The sequence below is a fragment of the Aedes aegypti genome, chromosome 2, assembly GCF_002204515.2.
Source record: "Aedes aegypti strain LVP_AGWG chromosome 2, AaegL5.0 Primary Assembly, whole genome shotgun sequence".
NCBI lineage: Eukaryota > Metazoa > Arthropoda > Insecta > Diptera > Culicidae > Aedes > Aedes aegypti.
The window spans coordinates 28,990,433-29,013,692 of NC_035108.1; the positions used below are offsets into that span (position 1 = coordinate 28,990,433).

The 23,260-nt window shown below is 37.8% G+C and overlaps 2 protein-coding genes across 2 annotated transcripts in view; both read left to right on the forward strand.

Annotated features, from left to right (window-relative positions):
* The window catches only part of LOC5578167 (obscurin), a 206,626-nt gene that overhangs the window by 31,320 nt on the left and 152,046 nt on the right, over positions 1-23,260 (forward strand).
* Positions 7,677-22,879, forward strand: LOC5575489. Its single transcript, XM_001661956.2, has 2 exons — positions 7,677-13,379; positions 22,539-22,879. Exons 1-2 carry the CDS (start codon positions 8,886-8,888, stop codon positions 22,656-22,658), a joined length of 4,614 nt encoding a protein of 1,537 aa, XP_001662006.2. The 5' UTR covers positions 7,677-8,885; the 3' UTR covers positions 22,659-22,879.

The following is a 23,260-nucleotide window of genomic DNA, read 5'->3' on the forward strand; positions in this document are numbered from 1 at the left end:
AACAAACCCGCATCTTGTCACCTTTATTCACAGAAGAGAGGATCGATTTAAAGAAATCGATCATGCGACTTGCGCCCTTATTATAGCACACGCTTAAATTTACTTTCTTTCGAGCTTTTTGAGCCATTTGAGCACGTCACAAACCATGTGCTTTCTTGGACGGAGCATTTAATTTTCATACTTTTGTAATGTTCCAGTCAATTGGCATAGGGGATTTTTGTACATTATTTGATGATTTATCGCAAATTCATCGTTTTTCCCATTAAAAGCAAGACGTTTAGGTGTTCATTTTAATACCCCTCCCCCTATTGACAGCAGTGTTATTTATTGGCAGTTTCAGTATAGTTACACATCAGTTTCAAAATAACATAAGATTTCTGGGTAACTAATGTGTAACAAACGAGTAACTTGCTGACAGTGGTCAACACTACATGTCAAAAATTTTTATACTATTGTAAATTTTGATATAAGAACTTTACTATTTCATGACTAGTTATTGTTTTCATAGATATTTTTCCAGTGATTAATTAAAATGGTTGAATTTACAATTTGCAGCCTCTCTAACAGCTTTTTAATAGTTTTCATCATTTTAGATTGGCTGTCCTCAAACAGGTATTCGGAAGTGTTTCTGCAGCAAGATGAAATTAAATGGCGATTTATGATAGGCAACCTAGAAAATCTAAATGCGGGACACGAAACAATGTGATTTTGGAATCACAATCTTCACAAACAATCAAATCAATATTAAAAACACTGCTGATTTGAGTAACAATGTCAATATCCATTTTTTTGTGTCAGATCTAATGGAATAATATCTCAACAATCCGGGTATCATGTGTTATTCAATATAAAATTACTACCTATTTTATGAGCGCGTCAATTTTGAGCAAGTAAAATGATTGATTTCACCACAAATTCAAATCGGCATGTTAAATCTATTATGTACTTGTGCATAATTACACGTTTGAAAATCATACGTATTACTTTTATTGACATTCAATTCTAAAATGGTTGTTCGGTTCCAAAACTGTCAGAAAGTAACAACAACTTCAACGCCGTTTCATTTATTTTGACGCATTAAAACCCATGCGTAATCAACAAATTACATAGTAGTCGCTTGTAAACTTCTTATGTAACGAACAAACAAGTGACATAAGGCTCGACTTTTTGCGCTTTTTCGGTTACATAGCAGTATTTTTCCATGTTGCAAATGTATCATATTGTAACTATTGAATTTGTTAAGTAGCCGTTGCTGTAAGCTACTTATAACAATATGTGCTGCTTGGGATGTAAAATATATGCAGAAAACCAAATGAAGTTCAATTTAATTTTTGAATATGAACACACACTCGCACACATATGACACTAGTCTTAAATTGAAGATTTTTCAATCAATTTTTGGTAAATCATAGACTCATCTTGCGCAACATAGGTTTTCTGTCGATTGACTAACTGGATTGAATGTGACAATTCTGAGTACGAGTGTAATGAAAACTTCTATTTGGGTGCTAATCAAAAGGCATATTTGTTTAAAAATTATTTTATAAGATACTAATATAACGATATTGTAGGATTACATTTTCAAAACATTCACTTACTAGGCTCAAGTGTCGCATAGCTTGCAAATCACATGGTGATAACATAAAATTCTGATATATTTAGAAATCACCTAAAAATTTGTTTATCATTAATGATGATAAATAGTTCCAAAACATGTACAATCTAGTCGATTAAAGTAAAAAAAAATTAAAATATGAGAAATCTCGTTAAAGAATTTTTTCCATCTTTTGTATGGAGAGGAATCACTGTGCGCCATTCTGTCATGAAACGGCCTACTTTCCTGCACTGAATGATGCAGTCCGATATGATTTTAGACTCCCTCAAGTAGGCTTTTATGAAATTGCATAAAGTGTTGTACACAACTCGTTGCAGAATAGTAGTCTACGTAACAAGGTGCAGAATGAATATTTTTACAGCACGGGTTGTACGTTTATCCTACGAGGCTTGCCGAGTTTGATAATTAAAACGAGTGCTGTAAAAATCGAGTTCTGCACCAAGTTGCGTACTAGTAGTTTACGGAACAAGTTGCAGAATGAAGATTTTTACAGCACGAGTATCCTACGAGGCTTGCCGTGTAGGATAATCACGACAAGTGCTGTAAAAATCAAGTTCAGCAACGAGTTACGTACAACATTTTTTGCAATTTCGTAGAAGACCACTTGAGGGTAGCAGAAATTATATCAGAATGCTTTCACTATTATTTTACAATTTCTGAAAAAAATGTTGTGTAATGATTCAAAACAGTTGCGTAATGAGAAATTGTGGAGTAAATAATCATTACAGCACTGGTTTCAGTTGCGTAATGACTATTCTCGCACTGCATTCTTCAGTACAGGAAAGTAGGCCGTTTCATGACAGATTGGCGTGATGAAAAACAGCCTATTACGATGAGAAATTACAAAAAACATTTTTCGCAATTTAATGAAAGGTTACTTGAGGACTAATTTTAAAACCAATTTTCATCTATCTGTACATGTTTGAAAAATTCTGATCGTAGTAGGTTGTACTGAGAAATTGTCACAATTTTTCAATCCATCGTCCGGATAGCATCATTATTCAGACAATGAGAGAGATTTCGAATTTATTTATTTATTTATTTTGACGTCAAGCATTTTGTAGACCATTCTAAATTACATTGTGTTCTTAATATCTATGTGTTTATATATTATAAATTTGTTGAGTATACTCGATTCATAATACATTCCTCAGTTACTATTGTTTTGTATATCAAAAAAGTATTTTTTCAGTTTTGTTCGAGACATGTTAACATCAATCATTTCACAATGCTGATTATATATAGTCATCATCTGATTCAACGGACTAAATTTAGCGTAATTCGTGCGATGATGACCTACTGTAAACAAGTAACGATTGCGCAAGTGACGAGTTGGAGTATAAAAATTCAGTTTTGAAAGTATATCAGCAGAATCAATGCGCTGTGAAACAATATCGTTAACAAAAGAAACCATAGCATAATCACGACGCACTCTCAGTGATTTCATATTGATAAGCATGCATCGTGATTCATATGATGGTAGAGGAAGTACTGACCAGCCTAAATTACGTAGTGCGTATAATAAAAACTGCTTTTGTATCGATTCTATGCGTTCTTCATGTTTTTTTGTGTAAGGTGACCAAACAATACTACAATATTCTAATATTGATCTTACATATGCAACATAAAGTATTTTTAATGTGTAAGGATCACGAAAGTGTTGGCCAAATCGTTTTATGAAATTGAGCATACTTCCTGCTCTATGAATTATTGCATTATAGTGATCTACAAATGATAGTTTTGAGTCTAAGATAACTCCTAAGTCTCTTATTTTATCACATTTATTTACATGTTCGTTTCCTAAAACAATAGACATATTTGGTGTGGTTCGTTTTCTGCTATAACTTATGAGGTTACATTTCTTTATATTCAATTCCAATAAACTTTGGCAGCACCACGTGTAGAAAATTTGTATCTCATTCTTAAAAACATTATGATCGTCCTCATTCTTTATTTCTAAAAATAGCTTCATGTCGTCAGCATATATAAGGACCCTCAGTTTGTTTAGAATATAAGAAACGTCATTAACATATAAAATAAAAAGAAGAGGGCCTAAGTGTGAGCCTCGAGGTACTCCAGATGTAACATGTATTGGATTTGATCTTTTCCCATTGAATTTTACTATTTGCTGACGGTCGTTTAAATAGGACTTGATCCACTTAAGGAGACTCATTTCGATTCCCATTTTTTCAAGCTTGAAAGTCAACATTGGAATGTCAAGTTTATCAAATGCTTTACTAAAGTCAGTGTAAAGAGCTTCTACGAAGTAACCTTTATCCATTGCACTCAGTGAGTAACTTACAAATTCCAGAAGGTTCGTAGTGGTCGAACGACCTTTAAAAAAGCCGTGTTGAGCGTTTGTTATACGATTTATTATTTGGGCAAACATATTTCTATTTACAATTGACTCGAAAAGTTTTGGAATACATGACATAATAGCAATACCGCGATAATTTCGAATGTCCGATTTCTTACCAGATTTATATATTGGTATGAGGAATGATTTTTTCCATAACTTTGGAAATTGGCCAGTTTGAAGACATATTGAATAACCCAAATAATGGAGTTGTGAGTACAGTTGCTAAGTTTTTTATGAATCCGGGTGGAATTTCATCTGGCCCTGATCCTTTAGTGGCGTCCAAATTTTTAAGACCAAACAAAATGTCTTGAACAATTATAGAATTAACGCCAACATCACTCGGAATGTCAGCAAAATGTGAAAAGTAAGAATAATCTCGATCGTTTTCCGAAAATGTTGTATAATTTTCTTGAAAAATTTTCCGAAAAGATTGCATATATCTTCAGAATTATTTCCTACTTTTTCATCCAAAGTCATTGTTGATGGAAAGTTGCACGATTTGAGTTTAGTTTTAACGTAACTGAAAAAATTCTTTGGACATGACTTTATTTCATTTTCAGTTTTTATGTTGTACTCGGTAAGTGCTGTAGAAATGGCGAAATTGAGTTGGTCGCAAATAACCAAATATTTTTCTAAATCGTCTGGTTTTTATATCTTCTGTAAACTTTGTGAGCTTTTTGTTTTCGATTTTTCAAATTTATGATTTGCTTGTTGAACCAAATTGGATTTTTTGAGTTGTGATTCCTTCGTCTCTTCTTAACAGGTACTTCCTCCCTAATGATTTCCCACAATAAATTGTAAAAGATCTCTATTGCACATTCAATATTATTTTGATTTCTCAAAACAGATTGCCAATTTGCGTTATCTAATTTTAATCTAATACTAGTATAATTGGCTATACTATAATCGAAAATATTCTCATACACATATTCGTGAGGAGTATGATAAATATGCATAAACATAGAATATTCTATTGCCGAGTGAAACGCTTCATTTTTCCATAATGGTGAAATTGACTCACTTACACAGAAATCTTCATGCATATTTGTCAATAAAAAATCTAGGTAACAGTTTTGTTTATTTTTTACGTGATTTATTTGATTAAGGCCTAAGGATGCAGTTTTGTCAAAAAATAAATTGCAAAGTTTCGTTATCGCCAACAACAGGGAGTAGAATACTCTCGTTTATAAATCAGGAATGAAATCTGCATTACGTTGATTGAAATCGCCATAAATATGCACCTTGTTTTCGGGAGGAAGTTGAGTTATGATTTCTTCTGCTTTCAGGAAAAAACTCTCGTATGTTGACTTACAAGCCTGATCTGGGGGAAAGTAAACTGATACAAAAATATGAGTTTCATTACCAATATTTGATTTAACCCACACATGCTCAAATTCTTTAAATTTAGGTGAATCAATGATTTCAGATCTGAAATTTGATGATATTGCAACGACGACTCCTCCGCCCGATCTTCTTTGTGTCAAAAGTAAGTCACGATCATTGCGAAATACGTTGTAATTGCTACCAAAAATTTCTTCACTTTTCACATCATCATTCCAACTTGTTTCTGTTCCCAAAATAATTGAGTACGATGAACTTAGTATATTTTTATGAATTTCATTAATTTTAAAAGCACTTTTCATGCGATTAAAGTTCTGACAATAGATTAAAATTTCAGTTGGCTGTGTTTCAGAAGAAATTTTTGGTAGTTCGTTATTTAAGTCTGTTAAACCATATGGTGAATTGTCATTATTATTTGTTACCAAGTGCTGATTAGCTTCACCGGGTTGAATTGAATTATTTTCTGCCTCTGAGGGGTCCGTCAATTCCGTAGAAAACACGAATGCCGGCATGCACCACATGCTTCACAAGATCCACCAGTTGAAGATCCTTCCGTCGTCCAGTTCGGGGATGGTACTGCAACGGACTTCCGGGGCGCCTCCCTCGCCGGATATGGGTTTAAAATTTCTCCTCTTTTAAACGATAATGTGTTGGCGGTCTTGAGAAATGATGTTTCGCTGCTGCAAGAAGCTCTCTGTCAGGAGGAAGTTGATGACTCCTTTCCTGGCTATTGTTGAAGGCGAAATTTCCGTGTTTCTTATTCTGTTGTTTGCTTACAAACAAAAAGAGAAAAACAAAAAAAAAATGATTCGATTATAAACAATATCGCGCACGGCACCTGTAGCTACTTAAAGCTGATGTAATAAAAATTTAATGACAAATGAAAACGTGCACAGGTGGGCTGGAGCAATTAATAAACGCGTCCGAACTGGTTGACGACTTAAACACGATTGACGAATTAAACACGAATCTGATGTTCCGATTGATATTGAGTCGGCAGCGAAAGTGGCCCTGGCTGGTCTCTTAACGGAGAAATCTATTCAGAGTCCAGGGCAAATAACGGCAGGAGAAGCCTTAAAATTCCATAGCCACATTAGGAGAAAAAAATATTCATCAGCTCCACAGTACAGTTTCGAAGTTCCAACATTCGTACCCATTAACTAGACTGAAAGCTCGAATGTTCATAACCCTGTTCAAATTAATAATTTGACTAACTGTGTAATCATTGTTTACCAAAATAAATAGGTAGACAGTTTTTCAATAAAATATACTCATTCGTTAACTCAATAAAAATAAAACAATTTATTGAACTCTCTTGAACTAATAATGATAATTACACAAATCCTCGGCAAGCCTCGTTGAATAAATATACGACTCGTGTTGTTAAAATCATCATTCTGCTACTTGTTGCGTAAACTCTGCATTTTTTCCTTCGACGTCGAGTTAGGGAGATTTCACTGTAATTCAAAGTGTCTTCCCACCAAATGCACAACCAGGAGCGACCTAACGCTGTCCAAATTTGATTCCCCACAGATTATGTTTTCAGCATTCATTTCTCCTGTTTACAATATACCGTGCGTTTCCATCTGTCAAATCAGATGATCATTGTAGCTGTCCCTATGTGACTCTGAGCGCGTGGGTTGGGAAAACTCAGGTGCAAAATTTGAGAGCGCTTATCTTACCTAGTGCAATCGTCGCTCACGGAGAGCGATATCTCACGCGAGATGATTCAGTTTCTTCATCTACTCTCTTCTCACTCAGCCAAATTTCACAGATTAGAAGGGTAAAGTGATCCTGAATGCCACTTGGAGCTTTTATGTTGTTTACTCATGATAAGATCAGCATTTTAAGGTCATTAAAAGTGGTAACAGTAACTTTACAATATTTGCTAGCTATAACTATGAACAAGTTACCTAGCTTTGAGCTTCTCTTTTAAATCGTGTCGAATAGCTGATTGCGAATGGGCCTGGCTCAAACTAACCCAATGGGTTCAGCAGAACGCCATTTAGTTTGGAGAATCAATAGTCAGCAATCAAGCTCCTCCATGAGTTTGCTTAGTAGAATGGAAGCGCTTATTCGTTAATAAACTTAGCCGAAAAGCTTACGACTTCGATAAAAAGTGAAATATGTTTCAATTTCACCGGGAAATTAAAAGAAATTCTCTAAGTTTATTCCTTAAGCAACTCTTAGATACACATATTTTGATATCGCTTGCCAAAGAATACAAATTGAATCCTTCTAGGAGTGATTCAATGAATCAAGTCATTTCAGTCTATGAGTGCGTATTGGTTCATGTTCCCCTACTCAATTTTGCTAAGTAACATAAAGATCAACGTAGGTAGGGTAACATCCAAACAGTGGCCCAAAGGTGTGTTAACGTTGAGCAACGCATTACTCTACTGCTGAGACCTAGAGAGAGCTATCCGATATTCTGCGTTCCTTCGGGAGAGTGGATCTACCACTAGAGGCAGTTGGGAAAAGTATTTATATTTATAACCAGTTAGTTCTCACCGTTCGCACCGCAGAATCATTCTTAGCCAGCATCAGTTCACCGCGAGCAAGCAACCGATACGGATTCAAAATCAAACTTCGGAGTGAATACGAACGTTTCAGTAAGAGCTCGGATAACTGAATTTCCTGGAGACGGACTTAATCGGTGCAGAAAGTTGCGAAATTATACCGGATCTGGGAATTTTCCTAGCCGTTCTTTGAACCGCGCAGATGATGGTGACATTCTTGGTGTGAATCAGCGCGCGCGTGTTTTCGTGGTTTGCTCATAGTATTTAAGTCTGCCTAGGGGAAGATTTATTGCATTCGGTCACTAAGCATCACTAAGACGATGTGTAATACAAGCAGTGAGATAATATTCAATTAGAAGAAAAGAAGGAAACAATGTGTGACCCCTGTGTTCGGTTGGGTAAAAATCAGAATGAATTTTGAAAAAAGTGCTATCAGAAGAGGAATTTCGTGAATTTTTCGGTTTTCCTTCTGAGTGATTTTCCGCAAGCGTGAAGAGCAACGTCTTCAAAGGGGTCGAACAGTGTCGAACGTGGTGTGGACAGTGTGTTTATTTTTAGTGAAATAATAAAGCCTCTCAGCCGTTTGGGGACTTGCCCGTCGTACGTCAGTAACAACAAGACCTGTCAGTCAAACTCGTTCTCAATTTACGGGAAGTCAACCACGAAGCAGAAGATTTAGAGGTCGAGTAACGATTGCAAGTTTTTCCCGAAAAAGCGGCTGCCAAACTGCATCTGCACAGTGTGTGAGAGAAGAAAGTGCTAAACAGGAAATTTATGCTCCACCAACTGAGTTTCGCTTGGAGGAAAACGATGCTTCTCGGTAGCCAGACGCAACATCAGACCCAGCACGTGCTACTGGATAGTGAATCACGATAGACGAAAACAGTCAGTGTAAACTATTTATAGTTATTCCACGAACTCAGAAGGAGAAACAGTCAAAAAGTAGAACACCAAAATCACGAACTAGGTCGTTCGAAAGCTAGCAGGCAGAGGAGGCGCCCGTTCCTCCTGATGTTCAAGTCTCACCTGGAAGACCACCAACGACGCCAAGATGTCTTTCTGTCGAATCACCGGCAAATGCCGGTCTCTGCCGAAACCGAACTACTTCCCTATGCTTCCACCTATTTCGCCAGCAGATGCCAAACGATTCTGTCGCGTTACAGGCAAGTCCTATGGACTCCCATCACATCACTACATCCCCGTCATGCTGATCAAATCTTCCGGCAAAACGAAATGTAAAGTCACTAATGTTTCTGATCAACTGGACCCACATCATTATTTTCCCGGAAATTATGGAAGCCGAAAACACACCGTGGTTTGCCAATTTCGATACGTTTTTCCCATTCTGGACGATCAAGACGATGCTCAGAAAAATCTTACAAACATCTTAGTTCAAAAAACGAAATCCATCGAGCAAAGCCTCTACGTCTACAAAGTTGACGAGCGCAATTTCGGATTGGTTTTCCCGGCCAAATTGGAAGCAGCTGTTCGTGATGGAGATGTGCGTGACGTAATGCTCGCCAAGGAGTCTGACAAACTTCTTATAAAGCTCAAAAAAGGCAACAGCATCGCCGTCAGCCTTAAAAACGTTGAACAACATGATTTGGAAAACCTCTACGAAGGTGAAGGTCCTCGCGAAGATGTGATTAAAAAGCGTGAGATCGAAGACGCCAAACGGCCCAAGCCGAAAGGAAAATCCAATCTCTCCAGCATCGCCAACATCTTCGAAGAGAAAGAAAAGATCCAAGATCTCAAAGATGAAGAGGAACAAAAGTTCATTGAAGCTCATCGTGAAAAGGCCGTTCGACTAGCCGAAGAACGCCGCGAACGTCAACTCGAAGAAAAACTAAATGCTTTGAAGCTCAACGAACATTTGATCGAACAAGATCCCGAACTCAACGATCTTGTCAAGCCCATGATCGAGTCCTGGGACTGGAGCACCCTGGAAAAAGAAGCTTCCGACTCCACCACCACCGCCAACTCCATCAAAACACTACCGGAACCCCACCAAATCACCCCTGTAAATCTACCGCCAAAACACCTGCAAGTTGATCACGCCATTCTGGAAAAATCCTCCGGCATGGAGGCGGCCTCCTACGTTGGAGCAATCACTCCCGCCAAGATCGAACTCAAATCAGAACGCCTTAACGTCATGAAATCCCTTCCTCCGGATCTGCTGGATGCCCTTGCACATGTAGAAGAAAAACTCGCATCCCAAGCGGACCTTCTGCCGCACTTGGACGATCTAGCATCCGTAATCACTCGCCTACAAGACGCGCAACCAATGGAAGTCGACGGAGTCCCCGGCGTAAAACTGGTCGTCAATCACCAGGAAATCTTCATCCCAGGTCAAACTATGGTCATCAATAACAAATCGACCTTCATCCCCGGTCAAACCGTAGAAACCGAAAACGGTCTACTGGAATTTGTTCCTGGCGTCACGATCACTTCTCACGACAGTGGATCAATCCAGTTCATTCCCGGGGAGGTCGCTTTGACCAAAGCGGGAAAACCACAGTCCTTCGTTGCCGGAAAAGTAATCGATGGCAAGTTCGTATGCGGTCAAGTGCTCACCATCAACGACGAGCCGCAATTCGTGCAAGGTCAAACGATCGTCACTCCAGAAGGTGTGAGCAAATTCGTTGCTGGAGTGGTTGACGAAAAAACTGGAGAATTCGTTCCAGGACAGAACATTCAAACGCCGGATGGCGTCAAGTTCGTTCCCGGACAGACTATCACCGTCAACGGAAAGGAGAAATTCATTCCTGGACAAACAGTCGTGAAGAATAACAAGGAGATGGTATTTGTGCCTGGTCAGACGGTGGTTAACGAAAAGGGTGAATCGAAGTTTGTCCCTGGCAAGACAATCGTTACAGCGGAAGGATCTAAATTTGTCCCTGGTCAGTATGTAGACGATGCATTCGTACCAGGAATATCCGACGGCGAGAAATTTGTTCCTGGCGTCAACATCGAAACCAAGGAAGGTTCGAAGTTCGTGCAAGGTCAGATTGTGCATACCAAACATGGCGATGTATTCATGCCAGGTTCAACGACTGTCAACGAAAAGGGCCAGGTTCAATTTGAACTGGCCTCGACAATCGAAGCCGTCAAATTCAGTGAAGCCACCCCAGTAGGTATGGTAATGGATAGCGAAAATATGAAGATCACGGAACCAGCGCTTTGCGTTTTTGGCCACATGGTTCAACAAGAAACCGGGGTAGAGTTTTACCCGGAAAAGATCAAAAAAGAAGACCTTCCACAAGGAAAAATCGTTCCCGGAAAGTTGGTCAAGCAACTTGCGCAGACCAAATTCATTCCTGGAATCAATGTGGACGAAGGTTTCATTCCGGGCCAGGTCGTACAAACCGATCATGGAGAACAGTTTGTGCCGGGTCAGGTGATCGAGACATCCGAAGGTCTCAAATTCGTTCCAGGCCAGATTGTGGAAACCAAAAACGGCGCGAAATTTGTTCCAGGCCAAACGATGCAAACTGCCGACGGACCAAGATTCGTTCCGGGTCAGATCATCAACACAAAAGCCGGTCCAACGTTCATTCCCGGTCAGGTCATCTGCACGGATGACGATGGTGAGAAGTTTGTCCCGGGACAGGTTGTCGATACCGATGATGGCCCAAGATTCGTACCGGGTCGTGTCGTTGAAACTGACAACAAGGTTACATTTATCCCTGGAAGAATCGTTCAAACTGCCGAAGGACCGAAATTCGTCGCACCAGATTTGAAAGATACGGAAGATGGGGATGAGGAGTTCCTGGTGCAAAGTTTTGCAGTGACTCCCGAAGAATTGAAACTGTTGAAACCGACACAGAATTTGGCAACGATCGATACACCGGAAAGTTCTGTGATCATGACTTTAGACAGTTCCATGCTGCAGCAATTATCAGAAGCTGGAATGAACATCGGTCGACAAGTTGAAGCGTCAGCTGTGGACTACGTGCTTGAGAGCACAAAGGAGCGAAAGGCCTTGCAACAGTTCATAGCAGAGCACAACATCCAAAATGGCAGTATGGATGTGTTGGAGAATTTGTTCGATGGATTGAAGGCCGTTTGTAAGCGAGTTGATTTGGATTCGCTTCAGTATGGTTTGGAGGATGACAAATTGGTGGACACATCAGTTTGTAACGGTTCGATTGGAGCTGTCGAGTCGTTGGCGACTAATCTAGCCACGATCTTAGCGAACACGAATGAGTCGGAAAATTGCAATATGTACGAAGTGATCGCCGAAGCTATCAAAATGTCCAACGGAGAATACAGTATTGAAGAATTGCAACATGTGATGGAGAGTCCAGCCGCAGTGGATTACCTGGCAGGGGTGGTCAACAAGACAATTGTAAAGAATAATATCGATCAGAAACTGAAGACGCTTACGGCACTGGTTGGTGAAGATGATGAAGGTAGAGAAGTTAGCGTAGCACCTCCAAAGGGAGCAATTGAAGAGTTCTGTCAGCTGATGGACAACGATCGAATGTCCGAAGCGTTCGTTAATCTGCTGAAGAAGGATGAGAATTTATTCAAATCAATCGTGTCCGGTCTGAAAACAACTGGTGTTGTCGAGGGTAGCGTGAATATTTCCGAGATTCTCCAAGCAGCAGTCGTGGATAGTATTCAAGAGAAAGCGCAAACTGCGATAATGGATCTACTCAATGAGCCCAATAGAGAGCAATTGAATTCATTGTTGAAAAAATCTGAATGTCTAGCTATGGCTTTAGGAAACTCTAAAGAAGCGGAAGCCTTCGAATACTTGTTGACACATCCGCAAGCATTAAAAGATTTGAATAAAGAGGATGAGTTATTCACAATCATCAATCGAGTACTGATCATGGAAGAGTTGGCAGAAGATGACGACGAATATCGTGAACTGATTGACAGTTTGGAGAAGACTCCATCGCACGCAACCAAGAGTGACAAACTACGGGAACTGATTCGCCAGAGTGGAGCTCTTTCTTTCGCTCCAGCCAAAAAGCATACAATCGAATCATCCAAGGACGTCCCGCTGTCTCTATTCTACACCAACAATCAACTGGCCATTGAAGAATTCTTCCTCAAGAGCGGACAACACCAGCGACACTGCCCGAAAGCGTTCCTCATCATCAAACGAGGCATCCAGGCGGTGATACCTCGCGAGTCTAGCCACGAAGTGCTTGCAGGAAAAATTGCGTACACCGTTCTGGACGAGCACGGCATACATCAGTTCCAACCGATGAACGTCTTGAATGCGCTGAAGATTACTCCACGCTTCCTGAACCGTTTTTCGATGTACACTTGTGATATCTGCGAGGAGCCGGACCTGGACACGCTAAGCAGCAGTAGCAGCCATGGGGACGGCGACGTAGACAGCGAAGGATATTACTACAGCCCTCGACGACCTCTGTCGAGGAAGGGATCGCTGTACAACAGCAGCAGCGCCAGGAGAGGAGACAGACTGGATTCACCGATCCGTTACCATCATCAGCGGCCTCCAACGGGAACGACGACGATGCCGAACGGATACCATGAGCGATACGCGCATCACGTAGAGAACATGAAGGTAAGTTTGCTGCTGGGGTGGAAATTTATGATACGGTTCGACGATATTTTATTGCAACATACGGAGCGAGGATGAAGGTTGGCCTCGAATTATATTGGTGGCCATGCGCAGAACAGGAGTGACACTGACGATTTGGGTGGTCTAATGGAGGTTTTTGTTTTTGTTTTTGAAACCCGGAGCCGCTTGGCTCAAGGTGTCTTTAATGGTTTATATTTGTAGCATTTTCATAGGTGTCGTAGCAGTAAATCATTTACCTAGAATTAGCCAAGTGGATTAAAGGTGATGCTTTGCTTCTAAGATATAGGGTATGTGTACGGTTTTGATAGGCATAGATTTTTTTTATTTTGAAGAGAATTTATCAGTGCATGATGGTTTGCATTTAAACCGTTTCGCATAATGGACGTGATTGTACGACATTTCCCAGAATGACGTTCCCCATAATGACATTCCCCAGAACGCCATTCCCCAGAATGAGACATTCCCCAGAAATCCATTCCCCAGAATAGGACATTCCCCAGAAAACCATTCCCCAGAATGGGACATTCCCCAGAAAAAAAAATTACAAGAGATTTTTGGGCTGTTAAAATCCAGGTGAATGGTAAATAGTAAATAGTAAACACGTTTAACTGAAAAATTCGAGGAAAACCAAATTATAGTTTTCATAGATATAGATACAATTAGAAAGAACAGCCAATTTTAAAAGAAGGAAGAATAACTATGAAAACAAAAAAAAATCAATAGCTTGGGTCAAGTTTGACCATAAAACATAGTATGACATATGTAAGAGCAGCTTATTTTAAACGGTTGTGCTACTTTTCTCCGAATGACGGTTCCCCGAATTTCGTTTCCATGAATTCCAGTTCCCATAATGCCAGTGCTCAAAAAAATATTTAGCTCTCATAATTGTCATAACTTTATGGCTATTCTTTACTTGATTTGCGGTTCTTTCGAGTTTCACCATCATCGGCATTTTTGGCAAAATGTACTTACATATTTATTCGAGGATAACCTTATAATCTACATTATCTTCTTCTTTTAAATGCTTATCATTCTTTCAAGTTCAGCACCTGGTCCCCAAAGACTATTCTTGCACCTGTTTGAACTGCATCACTTTTCAGGGAAACTAGTCATTCGGGAAAATGTCTTTTGAGGAAATGGGTCATTCGGTAAGCTGGCATTCGGGGAAATGATTTTCAGGAAAATGACAGTAGCAAAATCATATTAAGCAGATGTAAAATTGTAAAACATTTCCCCTTAAGATTTTGGTTGTTGAGCCACGTACACAATTATTTTGAAATTTGAAACCCCCATCTTTCGTCTTTTGTCCGTACAAACGTTTTGAAATTTGATTAGGCCGTGGTCTTTGGTCAAACCATGCACCCCCATAGATGACCAAGTGGTTTATGGACAGCCCTAGATGGTTTGCCTGAGAAAAAAGAAGCAAACACTCGCCTTTTAAAATATTTATTTTTTGACTCCATCCTTTTAGATTTTATTTGCTTGAGATCCATAATAATAATTTTGACCAAATAATATTTTGGGTGAATTGACCCCTGGGTCCGCAATTCGAAGTTTCCGGGAATTCCAATCAATTCAGCAGGTACATTTTTAACGATAATAAAACTAAATAACCAAATCTATTTTTTCCACTCTTTTATAACGTATAAAAACGATTCTGGGGAATGTCCCATTCTGGGGAATGAGATTCTGGGGAACGTCATTCTGGGGAATGTCTTTCTGGGGTTTGGCTTTCTGGGAAATGTCCTACAAACATGGACGTTTGGTATAAATAGAATTGTATGCCTTATTTAAAAGTTTCTTACATGAAACTGCTGTATGCAAATCATCCATTCTCTATGTGAAATGACCTTGACTGGAACGTCTTTATACAAAATGAGTCATCGCCAAATTTAACATGCCAAATAAAATTCATAGTTTACTGGAAAACTATCTACTTACATTGATGAACAGTGTTTGGGTTTTGATCCGAATTAGCCGATATTCGGAGAGTGTAACAGTTCGTGAACCATAACAGTTCGTAGTACATCGTAATTGGAGAGCCCTATGAATGTTGATATTCACTCTCTCGTTTGGTACGAAACGAGAGAGCGTTCAAGAGCAGCAACTTTCACAGACTACAACGGTATCGAGCTATTCGGTTGATTTATGTTTTGCATAAAATTGGTAATAACTTCCATATTTTCTGGTAATGCGACCTTAAACACCTTGATTATAACCTATTGGATCATCGAACACCTCTTTGGTTGTAAACATAGCACATAAATTGGAAAAAAAATCACCTCTGATTCTTTATCAGAATAAAAAGGTGTCAGCAAAAGTTACAAGTGTTGACAACACTGCGATCGGTTCCAAATAGTGGGTGGTGTGTGTCTATCTTTTTTCTTTCGTGGCTCGTTACCTTCCACGAACGATAAATGTCATGCGCGTTGTGTGAATGCAGGCGGATAAATGGGATAAAATTATGACTTGTGTGTCAATGATCGTTAATTTTTCCAAAGCTTGTTCATAAAGAATTGATCACAAAGCTGAAAAAAATGCATCGTAGTGTTTTTAAACCTGCTGAAAATTTATTATTATATTAAATTTGAGATTTGCTTCTTGAAATGGGTAATGATAATGATAATGACATCCCGTGTGACCATAATTCAACATCACTGGGACATAGTAGTCTAGATTTAAAAAAGCATGGCAACAAATCCCCATTCTTTTTTTCACTATTTTAGTTATTAATAGTGGTTTGAAACATAATTTAGAGTTGAAGGCTCTATATTGGGCATTGACACTAGTTATGGGTTCTCATAGAACAAAATTCTAGCAAAATTGTTCTTTTCAATACATTTTTACAACTTTTTCAAAAAAAAACTAACTTTTTGACAAATTTATGCAAAACGAATTTTCTTCAATCAATTCCATAGTCTTGAAAGCGTGTTTGAACAAAATATCTCCGCGGGGAGTGGTAGGGAGCGATATTTAAAGTATATGAACCTGTTGTTCAATGATTCGACGTACTCACTAGAGTAAGCGTTCATCTAATAAGGTTAGCGACACTTGAAAATAAATCTGCGAGAGAGATATCGACTAGAAAAATATGTTGATGAAAATGATCTAGTTGAGTTTTGAAGCAAAAATTTAGCTTTTCGAACATATGCAGTTGACTAGCGACCGAACAAGTTCAACTTGAAACTAAGTTTGGAAATTGGGTTTCTGTCAGCTATTTGAAAAACTGGACCTTTGTGCAGATCGTTTTTTTATTTCCTTAAGAAGTATCATTTATTTCTCATATCTAGGTGTTCTGTGCTATGCAACTCTATCACGCTAACACGATAGTGTTGTTTTGTTTTTTACTAGGGGGAAATCTGCAAACAGATCCCCTGTAAAGGTAACTCAGGGAATGCAGGGATGACGCACCAACGACGACCCGTTAAAACCAGCCTATGCACTGTGCTTGAGCAATTCTTAGAAGGCACGGTACCCAGACAACCAGAAGTCGCATAACAGTTTACGAACAAAGTCGTTTATTTACACAAATTACATCACACCTGGACTTCATGGTGGATGATATCGTTTGATCGATGAATTTCCTCGCATTAAATGCTATTTTCTGAGTTCATTTGTACATTTCGTTTCGTCCCGTATAATTGTACAAAGTAGGTCGGATCAATCCGTAGCAGCTGTCAAATCAATTTTGTTATGATGAATTAAGTCACATAAGACTACAGACTAGTTCGCAAGAAAATTTACACACTCGCATTGCATGTTATTTTTCATCGTATAATATATGCACTTATATCGCCTCCACTTTTGTACGTATAAGGCCTTTTCGCAACATCTTATACGTGAAACTTTGCGCATATAAGCATCGCATAACGCAAAAGGTGATTTCGTTATACGTACATTCTTGTTGTCTGGGTAGTGTATGTCTCAATAATAGTGGTAGTGTGTATGTCAATAATAGTGGTAGTGTGTGTGTCAATAATAGTGGTAGTGTGGTTTCAAGCGTGTTATAGGCAAATTTTTTCTGTGTGTATTTTTAAAACATGACCCTTGTCAAAATGATATGAATGTGCAAAAAAAAATCTTGGAAATTAGTAAAGAAATAGTAGAAAACAATTAAAACCTCCACTTTTTTGCTGCTTTACACGAGTAAAAGTGGTGCGTTTTTATAATAGTGAGTCTCAATGGGAAATCAATATAAACCACTATTATAGGAACAAAAGCTAGCAAATAGGGGAAAAGCACTAATTTTCAACCTACAAGAATTCTTTGTCAATTTTCGGATTTTCACACAAAGTAGGCCAAAATCGTATGGATGGATCAAAAATTTGTGCTTTTCCTCTAACACTATTACTTGAACATGTTCCAGTAATGAAAGAAGTGATTTTTTGATAGATTCAATGATTTAATCGTACTAAGATTACTTTTTCGGTAAATAGAATGGCGAACCTTTCGAATGACGTATTCAGGTATGAAAAACAAGCCTCCGTTATTTTTTGTCGATTTTTGTATTCCTTAACCCGTTACTATTGAATCGGATTTTTTTTTTCTCGACAAAAATCCAATTTTGGAATGTTTTTTTTAAATTTCTCACTTTAAAGCTTTTTTCCATACGAAAAATACGAAAATCCCGTTGTATGGCGCATTTATGCCCGTACCAAGCGTGTCCTTAACTCCTCTACCGGCAATTCCATTTTTTACCGCAATAAAAATATTCAAAGCTTGATAACTTTTTTGTTTCTCGATATTTTTGAACCATTTTTTCCACAAGTTCTCAAAAAACTCTTCTAGTTTAAGAATCCATGTCAAAATCTGTCATTGGTGACCTAGTTTTAAAGATATTCCGATGTTCCTTGGGGGACCAACATTCTACATATAAAATGTCATAATGCGGCCATTATGTTTTACTTCAATTTATATATAAAATATCCATTACTCAAAGACGGTTGCACCGAATTGCTTCATTTTTTCACAACACTCATTAATGTATTGATCCGAAGAGTGGATATCCGAATACGATAAAAATTCTGTAGCCTGAGATATTTACGTGGGTTAGAGCTACGCATCGGTCCCCCAAGGAATTTTGGAATATCTCAAGATCCAGTTGACCAATGATCAATATTGACACAGATTCTAAAACTAGAAGAGTTTTATGAGAACTTGTGATTTAATTGTGCAAAAACATCGGTAATCAAAAATAAGGTTTAAATATTTTTATTGCGGTAAAAAAATAAGCTGCCGTTAGAGGGGTTAAGGGCGAATGTAACGTGATTAGTGGTTTGGTTATCAAATTGTCATCAAAACAGACGAAAAATAAACAACATAGCAAGCTCGCTCACCACCGTTTGTTCCAACTTTTGCGGATTTGGATACAATCAAAAGCAAAATTTTAATGACAATTACAGGGCGCAACATTGTTGCAAACTGTTCAACTAGCGATTTATCAGTTATTTTGAACACAAACCCAAATTTCTTTTTTGGATGCTATTCGATAATGTGTCAGTGTTTACCAACACGGAGAAAGTTCTCGAAAATTGCAATGCGAAGCCCAGAAAATCGATGCGCACGTGGTGATCGATCATTGTCACATTCTGTTCAAGTGGCGATGAACTGATGCTGCGGAATGAAATTGTTGCAACAAGAATTGGAGATAACAATGTTTTTGTTGCTGGGTGTTGGGTGACAATAGATTCAATGAACGTGATAGATTTCTCTTGATCGATCCTCTCTTCTGTGAATGAAGGTGACAAGTAGCAAGTTTGTTAGCATGTTTTCACTTTACGTATGCAGTAATGCCCCACATAGAATAATGCTATTTATTTGAAACATGTTTCTTTCTCCTATGATTCATGAGTTAGAGTGATTTAGAGTGTTCATTAGGGTGCGCCTTATTTTTAAAAAACTCGTGTGCTCTTGTGAATTTAAATCACATCAAAGGAGAAACCTGGAGCAAGCGTCTTGAAGGTGAATTTTCAAGGAAAACAAGTAGTAGTTAAAAACAGTTTTTCCCAAAATTTTCCTGATTTTACTAAAAAAAAATCTTCTTTGTTTGATCATTACTTCATAAATACTCAATCGATTTTAAATCTTTTTACATTTTTTTTAGGGAAATTTAGTTTTTCTCAAACTATTCATATAACATATTTTTCTAAAAAATGGTTTTGACTTTTGGTGAATTTCATTGGATTTTTTAAGTTTTTCACAGGAAATTGATTTTTTTTTCTACAAAACTTAAGTTATAGAGCATCTTATTTTAATTACGAATTGAATAGCACATATATTTTTTAACATGTGCATACATATTTTTGTTTCAAAATTATTTGAAAATTATTGCAGAGTCCTTTTAAAAGGCTTAACAAATGAGAAAAAACAGTTTCAGTTTTAGCTTTCGTTGAAACATCATGTTTATTTTTGCAGTTTTTGTTGAATAACTTGGTCAAAACAATTTTTTAGTGTAATGTGTTGTATTATTAAATTAGGTTCAAAAGCTTGTAAGAAGATTTGAAATCGATTGAATATTATTAGTAATGATCAACCAAAGATAAAATATTCAGCAAAATGAGGAAAAAATTAAAGTATACAACTTTTAACTAAAACTAGTTATGACTTTACACAAATTCGGTGTCCTACAAAGTTTTCATAAATTTAATTTTAAGAGGAATGATGTTAAAAGTTTCAAAATTGGTTGAAAAATAACAAAGTTGTTTATACTTCGCTGAAAGTATTTTTTTATAATTTAAAAAATCACCTTCAAGTCGCTGGTATTACCTCTAAATGAGAAATTAAAATTCGTTTACTCCTTCAAAAATATCGGGCATATTTTAATAAAAGCCCCGAATTACTATTGTTACCAGTGTTGTAAGCAATCACGGTAGTCGACACGTTTTCGCTGATATTCGGCAGCACTTCCCATAAACATTCTCAACACGAGCGATCAAACGAATGTCGAAAAGAAAAATGTCAATTGAATGCCACTGACCACGATAGCTTTGTTAGGAAACATTACGGTTTTGTTTGATTCTGTTCTGGTTTCACTGTATGTGTGTTAGTTTCTACATAACAGACAAGATAAAACTATTCATGTTGTTTATGATCCGATGTCTGAATTCTATGCAAAACTTATGATTTATGCCAATGTCATCGTGTCAGACGAAATTCAATTGACACTTTTTTGTGCTTGTCGATGTTCATTCTAAAGCTCGTGCTGTAACTGATGACCATGACAACGAAACGAACGTCGCACAAGGTGTCGAATCTTTACAGCACTGCAAATTGTAACAGATAGAATGTTGGTCTATTGAGCAAAAAGGATTGTCATTGGATGCTCTAAAATAACTGAAAACAAATATTTCATTAGGAATCAAAGGATAGAAGAAGACACTAAACATCTCACAGAGACGGTTCAGACTAAAACAATTTGGTCTTGTTTAAAGTGGTTTTGTGGGCACTTTGCATTGTATGTTATACTGACTCGCCTTGAAACGCATCTACATATTTAAACAATTTTGACTCACCTTCCGCATGTAGTATGTTCGTCAAACAAATATCCTTCTTTTTTTCGTATGGTTAGACTGACCTTACTCTGATGGAGATGTGAAAAACACTCGTAAATTTCTACCAACAGGTGAACAGGTGCACCGCAGCACAGTGGACAGACAGCTCCAATGTCGCATCCAAATGAACCGCTAGCAAACATGCCGGAAGCAGAACGAAATAATCTCAGATAAACACAAATACGTTTTCAACGAAACTGATGCAAAGCACCATGCGCATCCACTGAGAAATGGATTTTTTACGAAATGAACAATGAGTTTACCAGTGAAAATTCATAAAGCTGCTGGTTTATGGGAATCGCTTTCATCTTTCATCATCAGTATCGTTATTGGGGCTGACTATGGACAGAAAGATAATCTAAAATATCTAATAGCAAATATTGTTACAAAATCTTAATGGAGTATTCCTTACAATTATCAACAGATACCATCAAAAAGTAAGCTCCCACAAACTAGCAGATTTTTAAAAAAATATTGAAAATTGTTTAAAAATGATGCCTTTCTAAATTGTCACTACTAAGGCGATGCATGAATACTCGCGTAATTTTTCAAAAGGACTTATCTTACAATGAGAGATGCTCTCACCTCTCGCTCTCTTTCGATTACAACAGCGCAATACTGAAACTTTTGAGAAGTTTTTCACTATAGCTCGAGAGACAATGCCTTTGGCTAGCGTTTCATACATAACAAACGCAACAGAAGAGTTTGATGTGGCCCAATTATTCGTGAAATTGATGAAAGAGAAAGTAAACAAAGGCAGCCAATGTTAGATAGGTCCTTTGAAAAGTTACGCGAGAATTGTTATTGGAAAACTGTAGGAAACTTGAGCGGAATAGTATTTTCTCGATTTGTTCTTATAGTGAAATAAATATAATTTGATTGGTCTAAGTGACAGCTCGAAGGGGTGAGAATGAGCCAATTTTCATGCTTCCTATTTTAATTCAGTGAAGTTATTTAAAGTCAAACTACGAAAGTTATTTAGAAATCAATCAGTACATACGCATAGTTTGTCCTATATTACCCTCAACGACGGTACCTTATGTACATAAGAACAAAAGTAAAAAATGGTTCACGATGGCGAATTCAAAAGTCAGATGTTATAAGCAGACCCTTTGAATGATAGATAACTGAATGTTCAAAACAGCAAACCCGAAGATAATCCTGTCAATCACAGATAATCTCAGTAATAAACGTGGTTAAGTCTAAACATCAAAGTTTGCTGAGCGAACGGAACGTTAGGTTTAAAAAACGTCTACTCTGATCGTCAATACGGTTTAACAAAGTTGTCCTTTTATCACATTGGGATATTTTTAAACGCCAGTATGCGTAAACAGAACACAACACCAGCCACAACATGACTCTCGGTCTACTACTCTTTAAAAATAGATCCATTTTAAGCGTTGTGCTCCTCCTCAATGTAGGCCGTAAGTGTATTTAGACCTGCTCGCAAACCTCCGTTGTTGCAATAAATCATCGAACAAGCTGTCAATATTTCCTCAAAAGCGTGTATAATGCCCAAGCCCATACAAAATTAGTAACCGGTACCATCTGGAACCACTTTCCACCGTGGCGTGGTGGTGTTTACTTTCAGACTCTTCCGATGGCCATGCGGATAGCGATCAAGGCCTCCATCTCGCGGGAAGCACCGATCATCAAGTCATCCAGTCGGGATTACCTCCACCGGTCTTCGTCGTACTCCCGGCTAAAGTGAAATCGACGCCGCTTCTTCCGTGATCTAGTAGTGATGGGCAGAGAATTTGTTTATTGTAAAGTAGGGATAGGATTAAGGGACAGTGGCGGCCGGATGATTAGTAACGATGTGTATATTTGAAAATTTGATTCGAGCTGATTTTGCCGCGCTATAAATAGTACTTAAGCTCCAATATTTTAAAATAAAAAATGGTTTGCCAGCTTTAGTCAACTAATCGAGAATCCTCTTCCATGATGTTCAACTTTTTTGAAAGAAATCGTTCAAGAAATCTAGATAACAAAATATTTTCATCTGCAGTAGTACTTATCATCGAAATATTTTGTTTAAATGAGTATTATTTGATTAAATAAACTACGACCCTGACGTGTTTATTAGAGATGTTTGAAAAAATTCTCACACAAATTATTCAGAAGTTCTCCTTATTCTGCAAGAAGTTGGTCATTGAGTATTGTCTGAAGAGATTTCTTGAAATTTCTTAACTAGTTTGTGTAGAAAACTATTCCGAAGCTCTTTAAGACGCAAGTAAAAATGGAAGAAACGTCAAAACTGAAAAAGCAGTATACTGCGTTAAATTCGACAAATTGAAAAAAATAAAACACACA